Source organism: Ptychodera flava, chromosome 2, assembly GCF_041260155.1.
Source record: "Ptychodera flava strain L36383 chromosome 2, AS_Pfla_20210202, whole genome shotgun sequence".
NCBI lineage: Eukaryota > Metazoa > Hemichordata > Enteropneusta > Ptychoderidae > Ptychodera > Ptychodera flava.
This window is the reverse complement of record NC_091929.1, coordinates 12,283,643-12,305,732: the sequence shown is the minus strand read 5'-3', so window position 1 is coordinate 12,305,732 and position 22,090 is coordinate 12,283,643. Positions and strand designations below refer to the sequence as shown.

Sequence of the window (22,090 nt, the reverse complement as noted above, 5' to 3'; positions counted from 1 at the left end):
CAAACTCGAATTACGACGATCATATTATCATCAGACCAATTTCACGCGTTAAATTTGTGGACAATAACACTACTGTCCGACTAGTTGGCTAGAAGTATATTGAAAACGCGGAGCTCTTAACTTTTTCACATTTTTGAATGACGAAAGTGCAGTTTACGCCGAAAAGGTGACCATACCCTGTACAACATATTATAAACGGGTTTCAGATAGGTTGAAACATTTTCAATAGCATCTCAACGTCATAAAATGTTATCACATTATTGTCATTAATCATAATCATATAATTAAAACCCTCTGTTGTCAAGGGCAACTAAGATCAACAATTGTCGATAAATAATTAATCGGATGACGCGTAGTGTGTTCATTTGAAAATATTAAGTCTCTCGTTCAATTGATGAACTAAATGAAAGCCAGATCCACCTCATACTCATTAGCATCATCCCATAAGCATGCCATGCATACTTGCATGACACCCAATCTAGTACGCAGTTGGATCATTGCCCATCAGTCACCAGTGATAAAACTTCCCTTAGCGCCATACCCTCCTGCTCATTACCACAATGCAGCCATTTCAACCTACTCCACACTGACGTTCACATCACAAATCCGACACTGGCATCAAAAGACCAACGGGACGCATGTCACATGCATGACTACAAGGTAACATATCCGCTTTGTTCTGCACCCATTTGGGGGAGTCAAGGGTTCGACTGACTTCACGGGAAAGACTGCAGCGAGCACATGGAAGACATATGGTCACAACAGGATACAAATGACGAGATCGCAGGATGTGACTGACGGGATATATGGCTATATATCATGAACACTACTTGTAACTACATTACTCGAATTTATAGTTACTTGCTGACAACGACTAACAGCGATAGGGTCAAAGCGTGCCACTGTGTTATTTCAAGGTGGCATTCTGGCCATGCATAACATTGACATCCAGCCTAGACCTCAGATGATCTCATGCATGACAACGACAACCCGCGATTAACAGCAACTGCAGTAATGAGCCAGTTGGGGCGCTGGTCTCAGAGTAGCCATTCACATGTCCGCAGACTTGCAGGATGACTAATCGCAGGATATCGGACTATGATATGATACTGGACCGTCAATCATGGATAACTACAACACGACTCTATTCACTCTGTGGCGACTGCAAACAACAGCAACAACAACAACAACGACGACGATGACGACGACGACGACAAATGATGCAGCAATTATTCGATCACTAGTGCCTGCTGGTTGCTCAAAATTTAGGGGGTGCATAGCCCTGCGTAAAGTCTGTGTGTTCCCGGCGTTATACGGCCATCGCCACAAGCCGTATAAAGCCGGTAACACACAGACCTGAACGCAGGGCTAGGGGGTACAGTGCAGTCGAGGATCCGAAGGGAGCATGGTACCAGGTTGCGCGATGTGCGGCATGATCCTGTAAGGGGTCCATGTCGCTGTCCAGGCCGCCATGACGCCGTGGTAGCAAGCTCGTCTGTACAGTCTTAGGGACTGTTTAGTTTTTACGGCCTGGGGGGGGGGGGCGACAAAATCTTGTCGCCGGTGTTCAAAAATATATAGACCCCCCTGCATTTTTCGTGAAAAAAGGATGACCCCCCTTTGTCAGACGAAAAAATTTGATGACCCCCTGTTGAAAAATAACCCAAATCCATATGTCAAATTTACGCGCACGGTTTGGATTTGAACTCCGGTACGCGGCGCACTTTATTCGTGTAGCAGAGATGCCAGTGCACAAACTTCTCAGCCACATCCATGCAAACGTCTGTTAATTAGGACGACTTTATTGGAGTGGTTTGCCAAGGCAGCCCTCCGGCAGCCCTCCGGTTAAGAGGGTCATGGGCCATTACGTAAAGTCAACTTTATTCTAGTGGGCCACGAAAGGTGGCCCACTGTTAAAAAGGGTCGATCATGACCTTTAGTGGACAGGGCCGCTGGTGGCGTCCGGCCGTTAAGATGGTCATGGGTATTACAGTAAAGTCAATTTATTGTAGTGGGCCGCTGCAGGCGTCCGCCGGTAAAGAGAGTCGATCATGGCCATTGCATGAAGTAAACCTAATTGGAGTGGGCCGCCAAAGGCGTCTGCCCGTTAAGAGGGTCATGGGTAATACATAAAGTATATTTATTGTAGTGGGCCGCCGAAGGAGGCCCGCTGGTAAAGAGGGTCGACCATGGCCATGGCATACAGTGAACTTTATTGTAGGTATTATGTTTTTGAAAATGTGGTGACCCCCTTTCCTACCAGTGAAAAAGCAATGACCCCCCTTCGCGGATTCCAAAATTACGATGACCCCCCCCCCTGGATTTTGCCGGCCCCCGGCCGTAAAAACTGAACGGTCCCTTACTATTAGATTTGCTGTCGCAGATCCGGGGGGGGGGGGGGACCATGGTACCACGTTGCCCGATGTGCGGCATGATCCTGTAATGGATCCGTGTTGCCTTCCAGGCCGCCACGACGCCGTGCACCCCCGCTGTGGCAGTAAGCACGTCCTTTGTAACACGTTGCCCTGCTTTGATGTCATTCAAATCTATGTCTGGCTTTATGGGAAAGGTCGCCACTACGCCTGGACAGGCCATTACCCCTGGATTTCGGCCAAACGTTTGTCTTCGTGTCGTTCTTTGCGTTAATTGAAGTTTAAGTCTTCCTGTCTTTCAGTAAGTCTTGCAAGCTTAACGTTATAACAGATAACGTTTCATAGTGAACTGAACTGGTGACCAGCTAAAAGAATAGTAACTACAATTAGCAGTAAAATGGACATTGCTCGTTTTGACGAAAGAAAGTTGAAGTCAAAGTCAGACTCATCAAGCCAGACTCATCCAGAGCACTTTCCACGCAAAATGATGGTAGGAATAGGCGTTGGATACTTGTTCCTCAGTTTTGTTTGCACATCGATAGCAATATGTCTCCTGATGTTAAATTGCGAAATAACGATTTCCCTTCCATGGATTGCAAACGCCTTGTACGTAAGTAACTTGAAGTCTGCTTGACTATTTCCATCAAGTATGATGACAAACAAAATTCAAACGTTCCTAAGTGTGTTTATAATTTCTTCCTTTGAAAATTTTGTGACTATAATCACCGCCTTGATTGTATTTCAAATTTTCGACACGATGGCAAAGGACAGAATTTTGGCATAATTTGTATTTGTTTTTGCGTAGATGACAGTGCTCGAAGACGAGCGAAATCAATGATTTTGTTTTCAACACTGATTGACATCTTCGCCATTCCATCGACTCCATATGCCCAATTGCAGAATTACAATCGTGATTTATAAATTGAACATAGGTGGAGACCTCTTTATTCTCTGTAACAAGGAAGTAATCGTATTTGATGGATCTGCATACCAATGGTTAAAATGGACCAGCCTTATGTGAGAACGTGAAAATGAAAACTCGGCTGAGTTTACTCATAAGACCTATTCATTTACCTTAAAGCGCAGTGGTCGTCGCGCTGCGCATCCTCCTGAGGGGGTCCCCCTCTGTTGTAAACAAATCCAAGAACGCCGCACATGTTACGGGTTGATTGTAATGTTTGCGATATTGCCGCTTGTTAAAATGGCGGCTGATCTGTCACAAGTATACCAACTAACCAAATGTAACACGCGATAAAAGGTCAATTAATCTAAGTTAAATATCTGCTGAATATTGAACAATAATTGCACGCTGGATTGAGATCACATTTGCTCATGATTTTCTTGAATCAGTTGAGTGGGGCTCGGCTACTGTTATCGCTCGAGCCATAGAGCTAGACGTACGCATGTACGCATGTATACGCCAACAGACTATCAACGACCGGGCTCTAGTTTTCGACATCGCTAGCAAGGACGAGAGCTTTCATTTCAAGAGGCCCGACAGGAGTACAAAGACAACAACCCAAACTACAGAAATCTACAGCTCGCAGAGCAATGCCTGCTGCAGCAAGAAGCATCTCTGCATCTGTTCCGTTCCGTGGTCTGTATAGAACGTCCGTGTCAAACTGGGTATAGGCCTATGGCGCGCTACACTCGGCTGTGGAGAATCCAACTCAACTACAAAGTTTACCCCGTTTGGGGGTGCAAACGAGAATTCCGAGTACAGGTATCAAGTCAAGCGAAGGACCTTTCATAGGTCTTCTTGTTATGTGGGGGTTATCTCACTTGAAAGAGGATTCAGACCTACCCGGCAATCAGGAGGTACAACAACGAAGTTTGCCCATCACCGGTAGGCCTACACCAGCTAGCAGTTGGATCACTGCCATGACCGTGCACAGGACCGGGGCACAGGATCTCTCGATACGTCTATGCATGGTGTAGCCGTGCAATTTTCCTGCCAAATGCCGCGAAAACCCGCTCGTTTTGTCTATTGTTTCCTGTCATTTTACTATTTCTTACCACGTAGTACTAGGAGAAGTAAGACATGGTGATCAACAGTTGGTTGTGGGCCAAGTCGTCGCGGGCCGGTACGTTGTGGGACCGGATTCTCTATATCCGTGTACGTCAACGCGGTGACCGTCTCCCAACAACATCTCCCGTGTCCTGCTCTGGCTTGCCGATCATGGTCTGAGTGTAATTTTGTGTAAGGCATTGTGCTTGTTGCTGGTCTACATATATAGGCAATGTTGATCATTTTAGTTATGTATTTTTACTGTACTGTACATAGCATTGTGTACAACCAGCGTGATCGCGCCGCGCGATCAAACCTTTTTGTTCACTGTGTCTGTGTGCAGTAAACTCAGCGACATAATGTGCTGAGTGTATAGTCTCAATGTTCGTAGCTCTACACGAGTTTATAGATAGAAATACACCACTGAAGTTCGTTTCCGATCTTAAATATTTTACTATTGCATGAAGTTGAGTCTTACAAAGGCCTTAACAGAGTGGGGGAGTGCTCCCATCTCACTCCTATTGAAGTTGAGAAGACTTATGTTTACAAAAATTTATGTTTATCAACAAAAAAATCACGCACGCGCAGCGCGACGACCACTGCGCTTTAAGCCTCTCTTCAAACTAAACATCTCATTCACTTCAACCTTGCTTTCACGAATATGTTCTTCGAAATAGGACGTTGTCGGCTCTTTCTATATACCCTTTGAAATTCGATGTCGTCTTATTATGGCATGGTGACATTAAAATCCCTGATCAACGGTAAATTAATTTAGTGAACTTTTCCCATCCATGTCAATTCTAGCATAGATACTCCACCGTTTGTATATAGAATGTTACCGCAGTCTGTCGCCGTCGTATATGAATTAATTTATTATATTGTGAATTACGGGCATTTAGAGTTGTGTTTCTTCACAGATGACTCTGATGGGGTGCATTTGCCTAATGACGACAAGACGAAGAAGTAGGAGATATGTAAGTGGCCCGACAAGTACTAAGTGCAACATAGGATAACTCTCAATATAATTTAAAAATCTAAAATTCGATTGTTCATATTCAGACTTGCTCTACCACGAAAAACAATAAAAAATAAAATACAGCAAAATTGTTCAACCCATTTGATGATTAGAACTCTACTATACTGAAGTGCTAAAATTTGATTGAGTTTTGTTTGTGTGTATGTGTGTGAGTTCCTGCTGGCTTGTAGCTGAGGTAAAATGACATCACACTAAAATTCTATAATTTGTTTATTTGTCAGATATACACATCTCTTCTGCTATCGGCAGTTTACATACCTCTTTCATATCTGGCATACATGGTGGTACTCATCGTGCGAATAACCGAAGTAGGTAAAACGGCAATGCATTTTTATTATAATTATTCTCGATAAACAAAGCATAATTGTACAAGGAGGGCTACTTTGTCTGGTAAGACAGACTATCGAAAAATTAAAATTAATGTCAAACCTGCCGAGTACGTAGCGGTTAGTTCACCATAGGATAGCCTCTTTCATATACATTTGGTCTGAGTATTTTCTGAATTTTACATTTTTTCGTGGTCTGTTTGTGCACGGAACAATACGTACAACGTTATCAATGTCAAAAGGTTGGACCTGTGTTATAATAATAAAGTTTACACCTTATTCAGAAAAAAAGTATTTCACGGCACTTACTGCATTTGCAGCCTTTGCTCTGCCTCTGCCCGTAGATAAAAGACAATTGTACAATTGTTTAAAATCTGGTTTATTAGCATGCGAATATGTGTATCACATGTAGAAAGAACGATATATCTTTAAGCAACTTCCGTATCTCAATATTAAAGAAATAGTTTGCTTGTACTCTTCCTCCGTTTGTACGAAGGCTTGACGATGTTAATGTGAAAGCTAAATTCTGTATTATTTCCATATTCTTTTCCACATAGTATTCATTTTTTGTTTTCAATCGCCAGATTCGGTCCATTATTACGATAGAACCGATCAGGGCGATCGATGGTTACAGTTGCTATACAAAATAATATACTTAATTTCAATCCCCCTATCGAAGCTTTGAATGACACTCTTCACTTTGTCTACATTATTAGATATACACGTGTACATGTCACTACATCGTTTGGATCTACCTGATCGCAGCAGTATTCGGTTTGTGGCCAGCATTCAGGAATATAGGGACTTGCGATAATATCTTACGCGACAAGGACAAGGTGGGATATAATATTTTATTGAGCTGGCAATGGGTTAAAGTGATTAACTTTTTGTCGATTACATTGATCAAACCTGCATTGCTTTTCTTACTAAATATCCTACTACAATGTATTTCTGTCAGGCTGAACCGAGCACTCTTACGGTTAGTGTAGTCGGTAGCTTTGACCTGGTATGGAGGGCGTTATTTAAAGGACAATTTTGCATAAATTAGTATTTTTAGATAAGGAAAAGTTATTATTATCGGGAAGAATATTAAGAAATCCAGATCTAGCTTTATGAAACTCGGTAGAAATACTGATCACGATGTGTGATAAAATTCTAAACAAATAAGAACTGGCAAATACGTTTATACTAATTTGCATATTAGGTGGGTTTCAAACATCAAATAAATCGTCGAAATTGCAGAACAGCAATATAGTGTAGTATACGAATACGCTGCCTCATTCAATGCTTCTTTGGCTTTAACACTACTTGTATGGTTACACTGTGACTCTGTACATGGTACACTGTCGATGATGCAAGTCTGTCGAATTCGAAAACCATTGAAGTTTCTCTAAAGGTGAATGCACCTCGAGGACAGATATTCAGACACTCAAACCATTATAATACACGTGTGGTCTACCATTTGCGGGGCTCATTATAAAGCTGAAGGAGTAAATATTACTTTCACCAACGTAGTTTTGTGTAATCGGGAATTTTATTTTCGCCGTAGCGATGACACAATGATTGCAGCCATTTTTTAGTTTTTAATATCGGTAAATATTTTGTACTTTCTTTCCTTTGTACCTAAATTTGCATTGTCATCCCCGCATTTTATCATTAGAAATGAAAGAGAAAATTAAGAATTGAAAGGAAAAGATAGCTTGGCAAAAGTTTTAGCAAAAGGTAGAGCACGCGAAGATTTATGAGGTGTGTGATAAAATAGCTATCATTTCCAACGTGCTAACTACCGTAAGTGAACGAAATGTTCATCTCCAAGTCAATTGCATTCACACCCAAACAATAAACAGAGATGGTGAACAACTTTCCACCATAGGTAATAGCAACACACGCGAAAAGAGTCGTAAATATGGCCACAGGGAAATGATGCCGAAATTACTGACATTGATGCGAAGATATGTATTGTCATAACATATTGGTCCTGTTCTCAATTTGAAACAGGTCGGCTCATGCATGTCTGAGTAATTGCTCCAAAGACAAATTAAAAGAAAGCGTGACAGTCTGCAAACCCGTTGTGTGTATTGTATCGTATTGCAGAACAAAATCATGCGAATATACTAGTTATATCATATTATCCCTTTGCCAGCTTGCGATGGCATTGGTTCAGATCTAAGACAAAAATGTTCTTTCAGTACGTTGTCAATGGAATTAATGTGCATATTTGTGTCGTTGGTTACTTTTTTCGTCCTAAGTTTGAAACAATCCGTTGAAGTATGCCATAGAAATGGCTTCCAACTTGTGTAGTAAAGTGAAGTGAAGTGAATTGAAGTGTCTGTATGACTTCGGATTCAACTAGCAAGTACTCGGTTTTCTTCAATCTTTGCCTCTTTTTAGTAACAATTGTCAGTTTTCTGTTCATGTCTTGCCCTTGCTCGATTAGCAATCAGCAATATGACCATTAAATCACATTTATCTTCAGGTGAATTACCCACAGAGTGCGTATCATACACATTCACTTGAGGAAGGTAAAGAAAAGTGTTATTGGATATTTTTAAATACTATAAATACATATACATGTTAATATGTTGTTGATAAGGCCCTGCTCAACGATCAACGACTTAACAGATCACCTTACAGTCTTGTTCATAGACATGTTATTCTGCATCATATATCTATATATATATATATATATATATATATATATATATATATATATATATATATATATATATATATATATATATAAAATTACATTATATAGTTATATATGAGTTGGAAACTCATTTAATAAATATCACACACCCATGTCTTGGCTGTCATTAGACAAGAAATTCACATCATTATTATATTATCACTATTATATATGTATATATTATATATATATATATATATATATATATATATATATATATTATATATATATATATATATATATATATATTATATATATATATATATGTAAAAGTTGCCCTTTCGTTCAATTTGAGGTATCCCAACGTATTGTAAATCTATTATTGTAGACCATACTTTTTTCCATCGATTCTTAAAAGATGCATTTTGGGTTCCAGTTTACGAAAGCATGCCGATTCATGATCATGCAGTGCATTGTAATATGCCATTGCTCATTACCTTCAAGTAGAACTAGTTACTAATTGCTTGTGTTCACACATTCTGGGACTTTATTCCTCAACAGACAACCCAGCATTTGAAGACGGGCGTTTAGAAAAAACAGATACGTTCACAGATGGCTTGGAAATACGAGATGACCACCGTCAAATGGCTGATACCTACATCTATCTATAGCAATAATACTCTAAGAACATAAAAGTTGTACCAGGATATAATCAGTGTTTTAGTTATTTCTTTACGTTTTCCTTGTGACAGTTATTATTGTCTTTATACGAATTCAACATAAAGCAATATAAAACAAAAAAATCAAAAAAGGAAAGAAAGACTAAATAAAAAGAAAAAATCACACATGACTCTTCTGAAGTGCGCCCAAAAAAGATGACAAGTAATATGGTTCAAAATTTACGAAACTACTAATTTGTGAACTCTTGCTCCTTGTAAGACGAACGTTTAAGTTAGCACAGAGGTATTACTAATACTACAGAGACATTTAAGCTGAAAAACAATGCCCATTGCATTGTAATGGTCCATCGTCAAGGTACCGCTGCCTCTATACGCGATATTTACACATTGAAAGCAAGTTTTCAACAGCTACAGTCGTAGCCGGCGCAATGTTTGGCTGAAAGCGGATATATCTAGGTGAAATATTACAAAAATGATGAAACCACTGGATTCAAACTTTTATTTTAAATTTTGGTTACTCAGGTTAGTCATGCTCGAAAGCGAAAAGCTTTAGCGCATAATGTATTTCATAATAAGGCTTTCGGTATGTTAACAGTGAAGTTTCATTATGCGGTATGCACTGAACCTCGATTTGAATATCCATAGGTGACTGAATCAAGAAATATACAATCTCCACGCCATTATATTTATATATAGTCTTTATTCAGTATTTTAGGCCAGCGGCCTTTTATATAGTGAGCAAAGAACAAATATGTAGAGAAGTAAAGTGAGGCCGGTTTGCGGAAACTGTCACATCGTGATATTGCAGGACTATTCTCAAGGGATGTCAAGTTGTCTGCAATAGACTAGACCTAAGCTTAAAACTGTATGTAATAGACAAACTCAAACAAATTCATTAAAGTACGTGGTTTTGTAGCTGGCATAACAGGCATATTCTGTTTTCTCTACAGCTTAACCTTCAATTAAAACGTCCACTTCCAATAAAACAATTATGATTTGAAATTCTCAAGTTACAAAGAATGTTCTAAATATTACGACGGCGGCATTATGGACAAAGTATAAGTGAATAATATACTCCAGATAGGAAATTAAGAGCGTGGAGTCGGGAAATATTAACTAATAAAATTCTGCAGACATCTATGTCACAAGATCAAAAATCAAGGAAATATATTTAAATCATAATGCGATAGACTTACATTATGTCATTTACATAATATACTTATTACATTACAGCTTTGTCAATATGAATGAATCTTGGACGTAATCACCTAATATTACTGATAGTGTTTTCGATTATCTAGTATTGTGGCCCTAGACATGTCGTAAACCTGCAAAATCTTTGACATTGCCAAAATGTAAATTATATTATAGCTTTGTCAATACCAGTGAATTTTGTGACGTCATATCCATACATTATTCCTGATAATGTATTCCATTATTCAGCATTGCGGCCCCACAGCGAGCAAGTTTTCTTTTGAAAACGAAAAAAAAGGACTGCGCATTTCAAAGGAGGGAAACCATGTAAGGGACCGTTCAGTTTTTACGGCCGGGGGGGCCGGCAAAATCCAGGGGGGGGGGTCATCGTAATTTGAAATCCGCAAAGGGGGGGGGGGGTCATCGCTTTTTCACTGGTAGGAAAGGGGGGGGGGGTCACCACATTTTCAAAAACATAATACCAACAATAAAGTTCACTTTATGCCATGGCCATGATCGACCCTCTTTACCGGCGGGCCACCTTTGATGGCCCACTAGAATAAAGTTGACTTTACGTAATGGCCCATGACCCTCTTAACCGGAGGGCTGCCTTGGCGAACCACTCCAATAAAGTTTACTTTATACAATGTCCATGGACATGAGTTGTCTATGGAAATGAAGTTAAAAATTGCCTTACAGTCGTCCTAATTAACAGACGTTTCAATGGATGTGGCTGAGAAGTTTGTGCACTGGCATCTCTGCTACACGAATAAAGTGCACCACGTACCGGAGTTCAAATCCAAACCATGCGGGTAAATTTGACATATGGGTTTTGGTTATTTTTCAGGGGGGGTCATCAAATTTTTCCGTCTGACAAAGGGGGTCATCTTTTTTTCACGAAAAATGCAGGGGGGTCTATATTTTTTTGAACACCGGCGACAAGATTTTGCCGCCCCCCCCCCCCCCCCCAGGCCGTAAAAACTGAACGCTCCCTAATACACAAAACTATAAATCTTGATAATGGTGCACAATATTGATAATAATGTCTTACTGTACGATTTATCACATTTTTGAGTCCTCACGCATGCACTTGTCGTCTGTCTGGCTGGCGCTCAGCATGTCCCCGTCCGATACGCTGGTTGTACTACTACGTTTGTTTACAACATGGTTCGCTTCGTTGCCGTATAGGTGAAACAGATCTCAGTACGTTTGCAAACTCCTAGACGATACTGGGTTTGACACATGGCATATTATGTATGTCAGTGGCCATGTAAACTATGCAAGCGTGAAAGGCTACTCGAACCAGCCGTAAACGGGCCAACAACGGCAGCTTGCTGTCATCAACCTTGACCGGAAGTGTCTACGGAAATTACTACGGAGCCATTCAAAGTCTCGGTCCAAGGTCAGCTACTACCAACAATCATGACGACCGTGGACCCCGCCGTGGACTCTCCGTTGATCTAACATCTCGGCCTCCTAATTCTGATGCACTGACTGTAATCGGAGACAACTTTCATTCATCTTTTTTTCTCCTTGTCTGTGGTTTTACCTTGCCTTGTTCTCGATATCGCGACGGTACGGAAACCCTCCAGTATGTTTGTCAACTGTACCTTTCAAGCACCCGTTTACGTCAAGTTCTGTCGTTCGCCGGAATAAAATAGCTCTTCTCAAGAAGCGATCGAAAATTAAATTTATAGACACAATTATTATTGAAATATAAACATTTGAATAACAATGTCGAACTCTGTTGATATCGTTTGCAATGAATGCTGTACTACTAGCGACATAATAATGATCGTATTGATCAGCTGATACCATGGCATGCAGCTCGCTGATCATGCTGATGTCGATGCATGAACATTCCGTTTTCTTCATCTCTGGCATTTCACCGTGTCGGCTTTTTGAATGGCATGATATTTAAAGGTGATGTTTCAAGTTTGATATAGACGGTAGGGATGCAGTTCCTTTTCATTTCCTTCGAAAATACATCGTTTTTCAATTTAAAATTGAACCGTGAAAGTGTTGGTCATTTTTGTGCTGAACGTGCGTGTTCAGTGCAGTGCAGTGTGGAGTGCATGTGATGTGTGCAGAGTCAGGACGCTCACTGGCTTCAAACTCAGTTTAAATTTCCTTTTTTTTTCGTTTTCTACAACTACAAATTCACTGGCATTGCCAAAACTATAAAATAATAGCAATAATGCACCCCCTCCCGGCCCATAATGGACTCAAGCAAACTTTGCACTCCATAATGTACTCGGCTTCGCCTCGTACATTATGTCGTGCAAAGTTTGCTTTCGTCCATTATGGGCCGGGGAGGGGTGCATTATTGCTTAAATAATAGCAATAATATACCCCTTCTGGGCCCACAATGGGCGACAGCAAACTAAGCAACCCATAATGTATGAGGCAAATAGAGTGCAAAGTTCGATTTCGCTAATTATGGGTCGGGAGGTGTAGTATTTCCTACAAGGGATTAGGGGAGAAAAATTTGATTTCAGGGAGGGAGATATGGAGGATTTTGCGAAAAAATTATCACCAGGTGAAATAGCTAGAAAAAATTGATCCTGTTATGGCTTGAGATAAGAATTGTCATAACAGACAGAAGTGAAAAAAAATTGTCACAATGCACTTTGAATGAGCAGAATTTGGCAACCTTTTTCTCATGTATTCTTTGCCGGCGTGCCGCCATAGGCGGCACCAATGATTTTACCACAAGCAATTATTATGTTTTTTCCAGCATTTATGATATAAGTATGCACTTCATAGGTCTAATATACACCTCAGTGCACTCAATGTTTTCCTTCCCTTTTCTGACCCAAGAAATCGTATTTCAGGATTTCTGTTGCAATATCTCTTTGGCATCTATTACGTAATATCTAAAGGGGACTATTGACTTCTCTAATTTGTGAAAATTTAAAACACAAGTCAGGAGTAAACCAATATATTATTCTATCAATAAAAATATGTAAGAAAGATGTATAAATTGACAATGAAAGATTCAGGAACAAGAAATATAATGAAATACAATGTGTTGGCCTTGTTTCTCTGACCACAAAAGATAACATCGTCCCTGAAAACTTAAAAGGAATTGACTGTTCTAAAGAAAAGCAGGTATAGTACTGATCAGAGTTGATTTTGCCAGAAAAGTGTTCTTTAATTTAAAGTTGAAATACTAGAATTTTGTTTTCATTTGTTGTAATTTAAAATGAATATATAGAACCATCCTATGATATGTGAAACCAGTGAACCAGTGACGAGGTTAGTTATTAACAACGCATTACAAATTTGGCGATCACTTAAACAATTTCGCACTGCTTCTAAATTTGAAAAAAAAAATGATGCAGGTTTGACAGTAGAAACAAAAATTCTGTCACTCTGACTGGAAAAAATTGCTCCCATACCCACTTCCTCCATACTCCGAGTATCAAATGGTTCTCCCCTTACTGTGGTTTGGTTGGTGCATCGCCCATCAGCCTGCTTTTAGCCTGCCTTTTCGTGGATAGTGTGCGGAAGATATAGTCATTCTTACATTTTACATACACCATTGACGTTATTTTGTCATGAAAAAGTTTTTATGTAGGGGTCGATTCCCGAACTCGCAAACATTCGGGCCTTCTATCAAGAGTGTGATGCGCGCCCTCAAGTGAGACTACGCATGTCGAATGTTAGCTATTAAAGCTATCGATTTTCATATTCAAAATCAACGATCACGAGCAAACTGATTCCCTCTCAAGTGCGATGGCATATTTTCCATATTTTACTAACGATATAGCAGGTTTTGTCTGGAAATGTTTAGTTGTATTGTCAATATATGTAATATAACAAATGTAAACACTATATCGAATGTATAGCGAATGGTGAAGGTTTAACCAGTTTGTTATAATGTACTTGGTGAAGCTGAAAATTTGCAGCTATGCCGATGTGATACATCTCGATGGCGTGCATGGCATACAGTATTTGTAAACAATCGGGGCTCGAAATTAGCGGTAATCCCACGTCAATAGACTACCAACTTTTCCCTGGGACCATCAAAGTTTATGAAATTGTAGCCCACATGGACTACCAAAGGGAATTCAGGCTCCGATGATGATGATCAGATGGTGACGATGATGATGATTAAACATTAAAAATGAAGGAAAATAAAAATATAATCGGAGTCAGTAAAGTTGTTGTTGTTATTATTGTTGTTGTTGATAGTATTTAATGAAAAGAACAAAGTATGGGTTGCAAATTCAATACAGCCAAACTATACACATGCACTGCAAATTCAATACAGCCTGTATTGAATTTGCAACGCACATGTATAGTTAGGCTGCAACGCACATGTATAGTTAGGCTGTATTGAATTTGCAACGCATAGTATAGTTAGGCTGCAACGCACATGTATAGTTAGGCTGTATTGAATTTTGCAGCGCATAGTATAGTAAGGCTGCATTGAATTCACAGCGTATACTTTGTTCTTTTCTGCAAATACTATCAACAACAACAACAACAATAATAAAAACAACAACAACAAATTTACAGAGTCCAATATATTTTTATTTTTTCGCCATTTTTTAATATTTAATCATCATCATCATCATCATCATCATCAATATCGCAGTATTGAATTTTGCAGCGCATGTCTATAGCATGGAGGTAGCTTATCTCCATGTGTACAGTGAGGCTGTATTGAATTTTGCAGCGCATAATTTGTCCTTTTCTGCAAATACTATCAACTACAACAACAACAACAATAACAACAACAACAACTTTACTGAGTCCAAATATATTTTTATTTTTCTTCATTTTTAAATGTTTAATCATCATCATCATCGGAGCTCGAGGACCCTATGCATGGACTACCAAAGCGTGGAACAATTCAGTTAGTACTTGGCGTGCCATGTCTGGTCTTCCACTTTTGGGCGTACTACATGCGGCGAACCCAGCGGGACACATTAAGGCAAAGATGACCTTGCGATGGAACTTTGCAGCAAAGTTTCAATATCAACTGATGTACTTGGATAACAGGCACAGAAATGATGGCCAATGAAAACGTATTCTCATTACATTTTGATCGATAGGTATCAATCACAAACTCCTCCCTACTACAGAAAGCCCATGATGGTGGTCATTGCCATGACGACTATAAAAATCGGCATGCAACTCTGAGAATTAAACGGCTTGTCAATACAATGGTAGGTCATAAAACTTTTTAGTGTCACTGTCGTAAATTATACTAGTCTTCTTTGAGTAATAAAGGTTTGCAAGTATTCACAGCAAATGACTAATAAATTCACTTCATGGGCAGAATATTGAAGAAAAGCTTTTTCTTCTCTTGTAAATGAAAAAATCCCTAAACTAAAATATGAATGGGCTACAAGCTATTGTCACTGGGCTACCAACTTTAGAAAATGGTAGTCCAAGTGGACTACCAGGGGAAAAGTTAATTTCGAGCCCAGCCCTGACAATGAAGTCGCAAATGTGAACAGGAAAAACTCTGACTCATTCGTGAAGTTAGCAATCCACGGCGTTTTCCTATTAAAGATGAAGCCTTTGTCACCCGAAATTCGATCTGTACAGCGAGCTAATAGGAATTCGAACATTAGAGGGCGTAGTGTGGTTCAACCAAGTGGCGCATGCACTTGTAGTCTGGATCCCTGACCCATTTCTCCCGCTTGCTGCTCTGCTAACGATAATAGGTAGAAATGGGTCTGGGAACAAGTTAGACTAACGTAATTGACATGCACTCTTGATTTGTTTTTTCATCAGAACGATCACACCCTCAGATGCTCCGGCCATTTCTTCGTCCACTGTTCAAATGCACTTATACTCAATAAATCATACAAATCATAACGGTCGGTTAACCATGATCGATGAATGAATTAGGGAGGCAGGCATACCCATGGCGTGCCGACTACCTTGCTATTCTGCAACTTAGTAGCCGCAGGCGAAGCTGTAGCCGTTTCACATAGCTTTGGCGAGCCTAGCTAACGTAGTTCGGCAGTATATTGTATCAACTCGGAACAGCAAAAACGAATGTCCACTGGAACAGCTGTTGCCCCGATTGAGGCCATGAGGGAGGACAATTCGGAAGCATGAACAGGTTGAAACCATTTAGCTATTCCAGAAGGTAACATTGTGGCCCTTTACAAAATTAAAGATTGCTCAGCGTTTTTCTAATGTATCTTTGTACAATTACAACAATAAGGGAACATAGATGAAACACAACCAAAGACTTTATCATTCATTTATTCTTCATGAGAAGAAGAATGATCTTTGCTTCCGAATATACACTTGTGGCACTTTCACATTTTCAAATAAACAATAACGCTTGAATTCTAAATGTTTATTTTTAAAATGTACACAACGGAATTCCAAAAGGGTTTTGTATGGGATACAAAGATATCTGACATCTTCATCGATTTTCCTTGTCTACAATTTGTAAACATGACAGAAAGCACGAATTACGATGTTCGTGTTATCATCAGACCAATTTCACGTGATGAATTGGTGAAACTTGAATAACACTACTGGTTGGTGAGACGTATATTGAAAACGCGGATCTCTTTGCTTCCAAACGCTTTTAAATGACGAAAGTGAAATTTTCGCCGATATGGTGACCAAACATCGTACAGTAGGCTGCGTAAATACAATTCTAAACAGGTTTCAGATAGGTTGAAATTTCGAAAAATTTTCAATCCAAACGTCATAAAATGTTATCACACTTAGTTAATAAAGGGAAAGCAACTCCACACATCGTTCATATATTAGTGATTTGCGTTTAATGTATAGTAGTGTGCATTTTTTTGTTTCACTGTCTTGTGTATAGAACCGATTAGGCACGGCGAGACACAGCTGTAATCTGCGTGTCAGTGCAGACTGTACTCAAGAGTGGAGAGACTGCGTACGACACTGCGATCCTTTAACGCTATGTTTCGATAGTTTGCCAGACTTTCTTCATCAGTTGCCTCGAGTTCATCTTCAGTGGATAAAATGTGTGGTACATTGGAAGATTGTATGTATTCCTATATTGTCCCACTGGAAGTACGTTCTTTTTATTCTGGAAGCTAGGATATCTCATTTTGTTCAGTTGTGTTCAAGGTCGTGTTCGTATCGTGTTTACCAGATTGAGAAAAAGATAGATATATGTGGTCGTTAACATGTTTAATGTTGTGCTGTCAAATGTTGTATTTTTTCTGTGTTATAAGTTATAAGTTTTCAGTTGTAAATTTTGTTTGAAATCACTTGTTGACGAGTAACTTTTGACGCTTCTTTATTATGTAATCATTAGTGTATAGAATGTCGACCATTCCGCTTCCTTTATCTAACGGTTTGATTGGTATCTCACCATTTTCTGATAGTGTTCTTCATGACATGCCTTCGACATGAGATGTGTTCTATTCTGTGTTCATTTTGGTTTGTGCCCGTGTAATGCGACATATTTGTTGATGTTATGTGCACTATTTTGTTCTCTGTTTCTGTGCCGGCTTATACTGTTACCGCCCGTCTTTATTTTGTAATTTATGTGTAATTTTAGTGTACATTTTTGGTGTTGAGGCATGGCACAGTGTTGATACGGTAACTCTCCTTTTTGAGTATGTGTTGGCCTTTAAAAAGGCCGTTTGGTATTGTGATCCTTGTTTGGCCCATGCTGTATCCATTTATGTACGTTGTTCACAACGTTTACTGTAGCTGGAATGTTGTGTGGTTTCTTGTCGATTCATTATACGGCCTAGGATCTTGTCTTGCTGATCTCCGCTCACTACAGTCACATGAGGTCTACTCCGCTCCGCGTCTATGCGCCCAGTAGACGTGTGCACATATGTTCGTCGTCTTCTCAGGCACATGTACACACGTCCATGGCAGAGCGGAACAGACCACCGGTGACCGTGCACTATGTTCAGGACGTCTTCCATCTCCAGTACAGGTCTTTTACTGTTCGTCTACGTGTAGTTATATGTTCTATTCGTTGTGGGAGGAAGACTGGGATTACCGTTGGTGTATCTTAACATGAAATACTAACCGTTACGTTTTTGTTATCTTGTTTGTATTGAGGGTGTTGTTTGCTTTTTGTTTCCGCCTTCATGTTGATTGGTTAGTTTTCTTTCGAGTCGCATTTTATTGGCTGTTAACTGAGCACTGTAATTGGCTGTTATTTGTGAATTCTGATCAGTGTATTTTTTGTGATTTCAGAATCTAGTGTTTTAGATGAGCGTTATTGTGTTTTGATCTGCAGAGATTGATAAGCTGGAGACTTGCTTGAGTACACGTGGGCCAAGAGAGATATACATGCCCTCATGAATAGTAATGACAGCTCATGAATAATAATCACATGACACTACGTCACATTTTTCCACCTTATTTTGATGGAGACAGGGAGTCTACATCACTAGTACGGCAAAATAATTCAGAAAATCAGCAAAAATCAAAATGAAATAATACAATGCTAATATTACTGAATCTAAAGGAAAGTACATGTTGACAAAAAAAAACCTACTGACTAAGTCGGGTACAGCAACCTGGGCAAACACCATTACTATAAGGGTTGAAAATTCAACATGCATTTTCCAAAACAGTGTATATCAGGTCACTACAGCCCTTTCACTACATCATTCATGCACCTTCACACACTACCGTACATCCGAGCTCCACATTCGCGACAATGTGTCTGCATTTGTACTTTCGCTGCCCTTCTTGTACTCAATCTTAAATTGATAATCTTGCAGTATTAAACTCCATCGCAACAACCTACGATTTTTACTACACATTCTCATCAACAATCGTCGATAAAGAATTAATCGGATGACGCGAAGTGTGTTCTATCGAAAAAATCAAGCCTCTCGTTCAACTGATAAGTATGTGAGAACGAGTTCGGGAAATTATAAAAGTTAAACCATATATATCGAATTTCCCTTTTTTTTTATATTTCTCATAATACTATGATACTAATCTCATGCTTTGTGTCAACCTTACTACATATTTTTTATAATGTTTGCTGTGTGTGTTATCTTCCTGCTGTTGTTTATTTAATCGATACTGAATTCCTTATAGAAGGGTACTGCTTAGCTCGAATGCTATAGCCCGTTAGTGAACAGTTTGTGAGTAATTTTGAATCTAAAAGTGACAAGCCTTGCGCATAATCCCAAGTTTTTTTATATCTAAGACACACTTGTTATGTACACACTTGTAATATGTTTTGTGAGAATTTAGTGCGCGAAGTAACAGGGTTACGATGAAAAAAAGGAAGCGTCGTCCACACTTAATATCAAGAAAAAGTCAGCGGCACAAGTCCCGTGAAAGGATATCTTTGATACAAAACTAGACTTGTTTTTTGGAAAGACTTGTATATTTTACACACCACCACATTCGATGTTGATACCATTACGCAGTCAAAAAAAATCACTTCTATGTGACGACTCTGTATTATTGATGAAGCGTGATAGCACCTGTTGTGTACTGCATGCGTGTGTGTTTTAGTTCCTGTAGCTGATTATGGTGGCAGTTTTCTTATCTGTAAAAAGCCAAACACATTGAGATACGGTGTAGGAGAGAAATAGGAGAGAAGCATACAATGTAAATATCAAGACGGATATGGCGCACATAAAGCTATAAAGTTCCGGATAAATCAACAGTATAACTTGAGGGGAGCTTGACTGCCCCCCCCCCCCTCGTCGCCAGGTTTTTCTCGGCAGAAGTTACCAAGCCCAGGCGTTCACCCCACGATCTAAGCACCAGCCTACCATGCCACTTACCGTGACAGTCTGCTGACGCTCATTCCTTCAATTTATTCTGTTTTGATATTTATAAGCCCACAGACTTAGAGCAAGTCTATTGGGGAGACAATTATGACGATCTGATCTAGTAGGTCAAACTGCAATGATATAGGTCCGAATAATGTGTTCACCAGGCGCTCTATTCGTTTTCAGTCAAACAGCTTTTCCACTGCGCGATTATAGACAGAACTTTACATAAGCCAAAGATGAGTGCAAGAAATATAAAGTAAGGTTGGCGACCTGTTAAGAGATTAAAAATGCACTTGAGAACGTATTGATCGAAGAGTGTTATTCTGGCTGCTGGGCAGATGATTCATACACACTTCCCGACTAGATGCAGCATAAAACCCAAAGATTCTGAATGTCAAATCTCCTGTTTTACATCCGGTATCTAAAATTGCGCAACATCACGCATGATCGAGCTCAAACAACGAGATCTCGTGTAGTTTAAAGGGCCTTCTCGCTGTTAACTGGTCTTCAACAACTATTCATCAAGTTTACAGGAAGGATAATTGTTATTATACTGCGCTGCTCGTCTACGTCTATTGTGGTAACTGTCTTAATTACTAGTATCATGTAGATAATGAACTTATAGTCCTTTCAGTGACTATAGTTCTTCTAAGGCGCTGTGAATCGTATACAATCGAAGTTGACCCTGAAGAATTGATTTAAGTAAACTTATTACATAACATCCACTTGACCTGAGGTAAAATAACCTTTTTCTGGCCAGTAAAAACACTCATTTTTGTCAAAATAACAGCAGGTGACGTTGCATGTGATAATATTTTTTCCTGACTGAGTTTTCTGTTAAAGCGTAGTGAGATTGTGGCCTGCCAGTGCTGGAAAGACTCAAAATGAAATCTATGATTGGTGCAAATTGATGTATACGTAGAATGCGCCTAGCTGTATAGATAATCGGACTCTAAAATTAGACGATGCTGTCTTGGTTTGGCAGCTCATGAAGTGAACTAGGTTTGCACCACCTTATTTTTGCGAAAATCAAAAATTGAATGTGCCGTTTTAGAGTTCACACAAGGATGGCGGCCATTTTGACTTCAAATTTCGGTAATGTTTTATTTGTTTCTTTAGAACTGCATTTTGCCCAGTGACCCCTGATTTTTATTCTTTCTTTTTTATTTCGAAGGGAATTTTAAAGTTTCCTTAGGAAACTTTAAGCGTATAAGATTAAGTCTTTCACTTTTGAGGCTCGTATTACTCTAATGGCACAATCTACACCCTTCAGAATGTTTGCTTTTGATACTGTTTATACTACAATAGGTTTATATAACCAGCGATAAGTGGGCAAGGGTCACTAGCAGACGTTTTCAGGTATGTAGCAAATTATTTTCGATTTAGACCAGTTCAGATGTAACAGAGTGGTTTTCTACAGACATAAGAATATTCAGTACTTTTATTTTTTTGGATAGATCAAAGCAAAAATGCTTGACTTTCAGGTTTTCAATTAAATGCCTGTGAAAGGTAAGGCCTGCAACTATACAACGTCTTCCATCGCCATCTTACAACTGATATCGGCGATAAGAACGAAGCTATAACTTCTTGCAAGTATGATATGTTGGCCCTATTTCCAACATTTTTGGACACATTGTAGGGCAACAATTACAGATTGTATTGCATACCGTCCCGTATGTATGTTATACACCGAGAACAAACTCGAAACTTCATTTGTAAAGTTGTGGCTTTACTTCCGGGCATATTGTGTAAACTTCTTTATCATCATAACTGCCTGTCACAAGGACAGAGTAAACGTAGAGCAAAGGTGCCGTCTTTACATGCGACACAGCATATCGTCTCACCATTACTAAGCATTATCGAAATAGTTCATTTCACCGAGATGCACCCTAAGTATCTCCCATGGTGAATGTGTCTAAGGTAGAGGCGCATTGGGGACAGATATTCAGACTTTCAAATTTTACTGCACTTTTCTGCTCTATTACCCGTGTCGTCTCATTTTGAACCTCAATTTCCGATTTACGAAATACACCAGTGCAGTCACCCTTGACTATTACCCGGTGGCTCAGGGCTAGGATCAACCAACCAATTAACCATAAAGAGCGCTGCTTTTCTTCGAC

General features: G+C 39.5%; 2 protein-coding genes across 2 annotated transcripts in view; one reads left to right on the top strand and one right to left on the bottom strand.

The window, feature by feature from the left end:
- Window positions 1-22,090, bottom strand: part of LOC139114700 (uncharacterized) — a 426,568-nt gene that overhangs the window by 225,722 nt on the left and 178,756 nt on the right. The gene's annotated exons all lie outside the window — the stretch shown is intronic.
- On the top strand, window positions 442-9,146 carry LOC139114643 (uncharacterized). Its single transcript, XM_070676484.1, has 6 exons — window positions 442-660; window positions 2,675-2,982; window positions 5,298-5,354; window positions 5,638-5,724; window positions 6,459-6,578; window positions 8,933-9,146. The coding sequence occupies exons 2-6, from the start codon at window positions 2,770-2,772 to the stop codon at window positions 8,960-8,962; spliced, it is 507 nt and encodes a 168-aa protein (XP_070532585.1). The 5' UTR covers window positions 442-660; window positions 2,675-2,769; the 3' UTR covers window positions 8,963-9,146.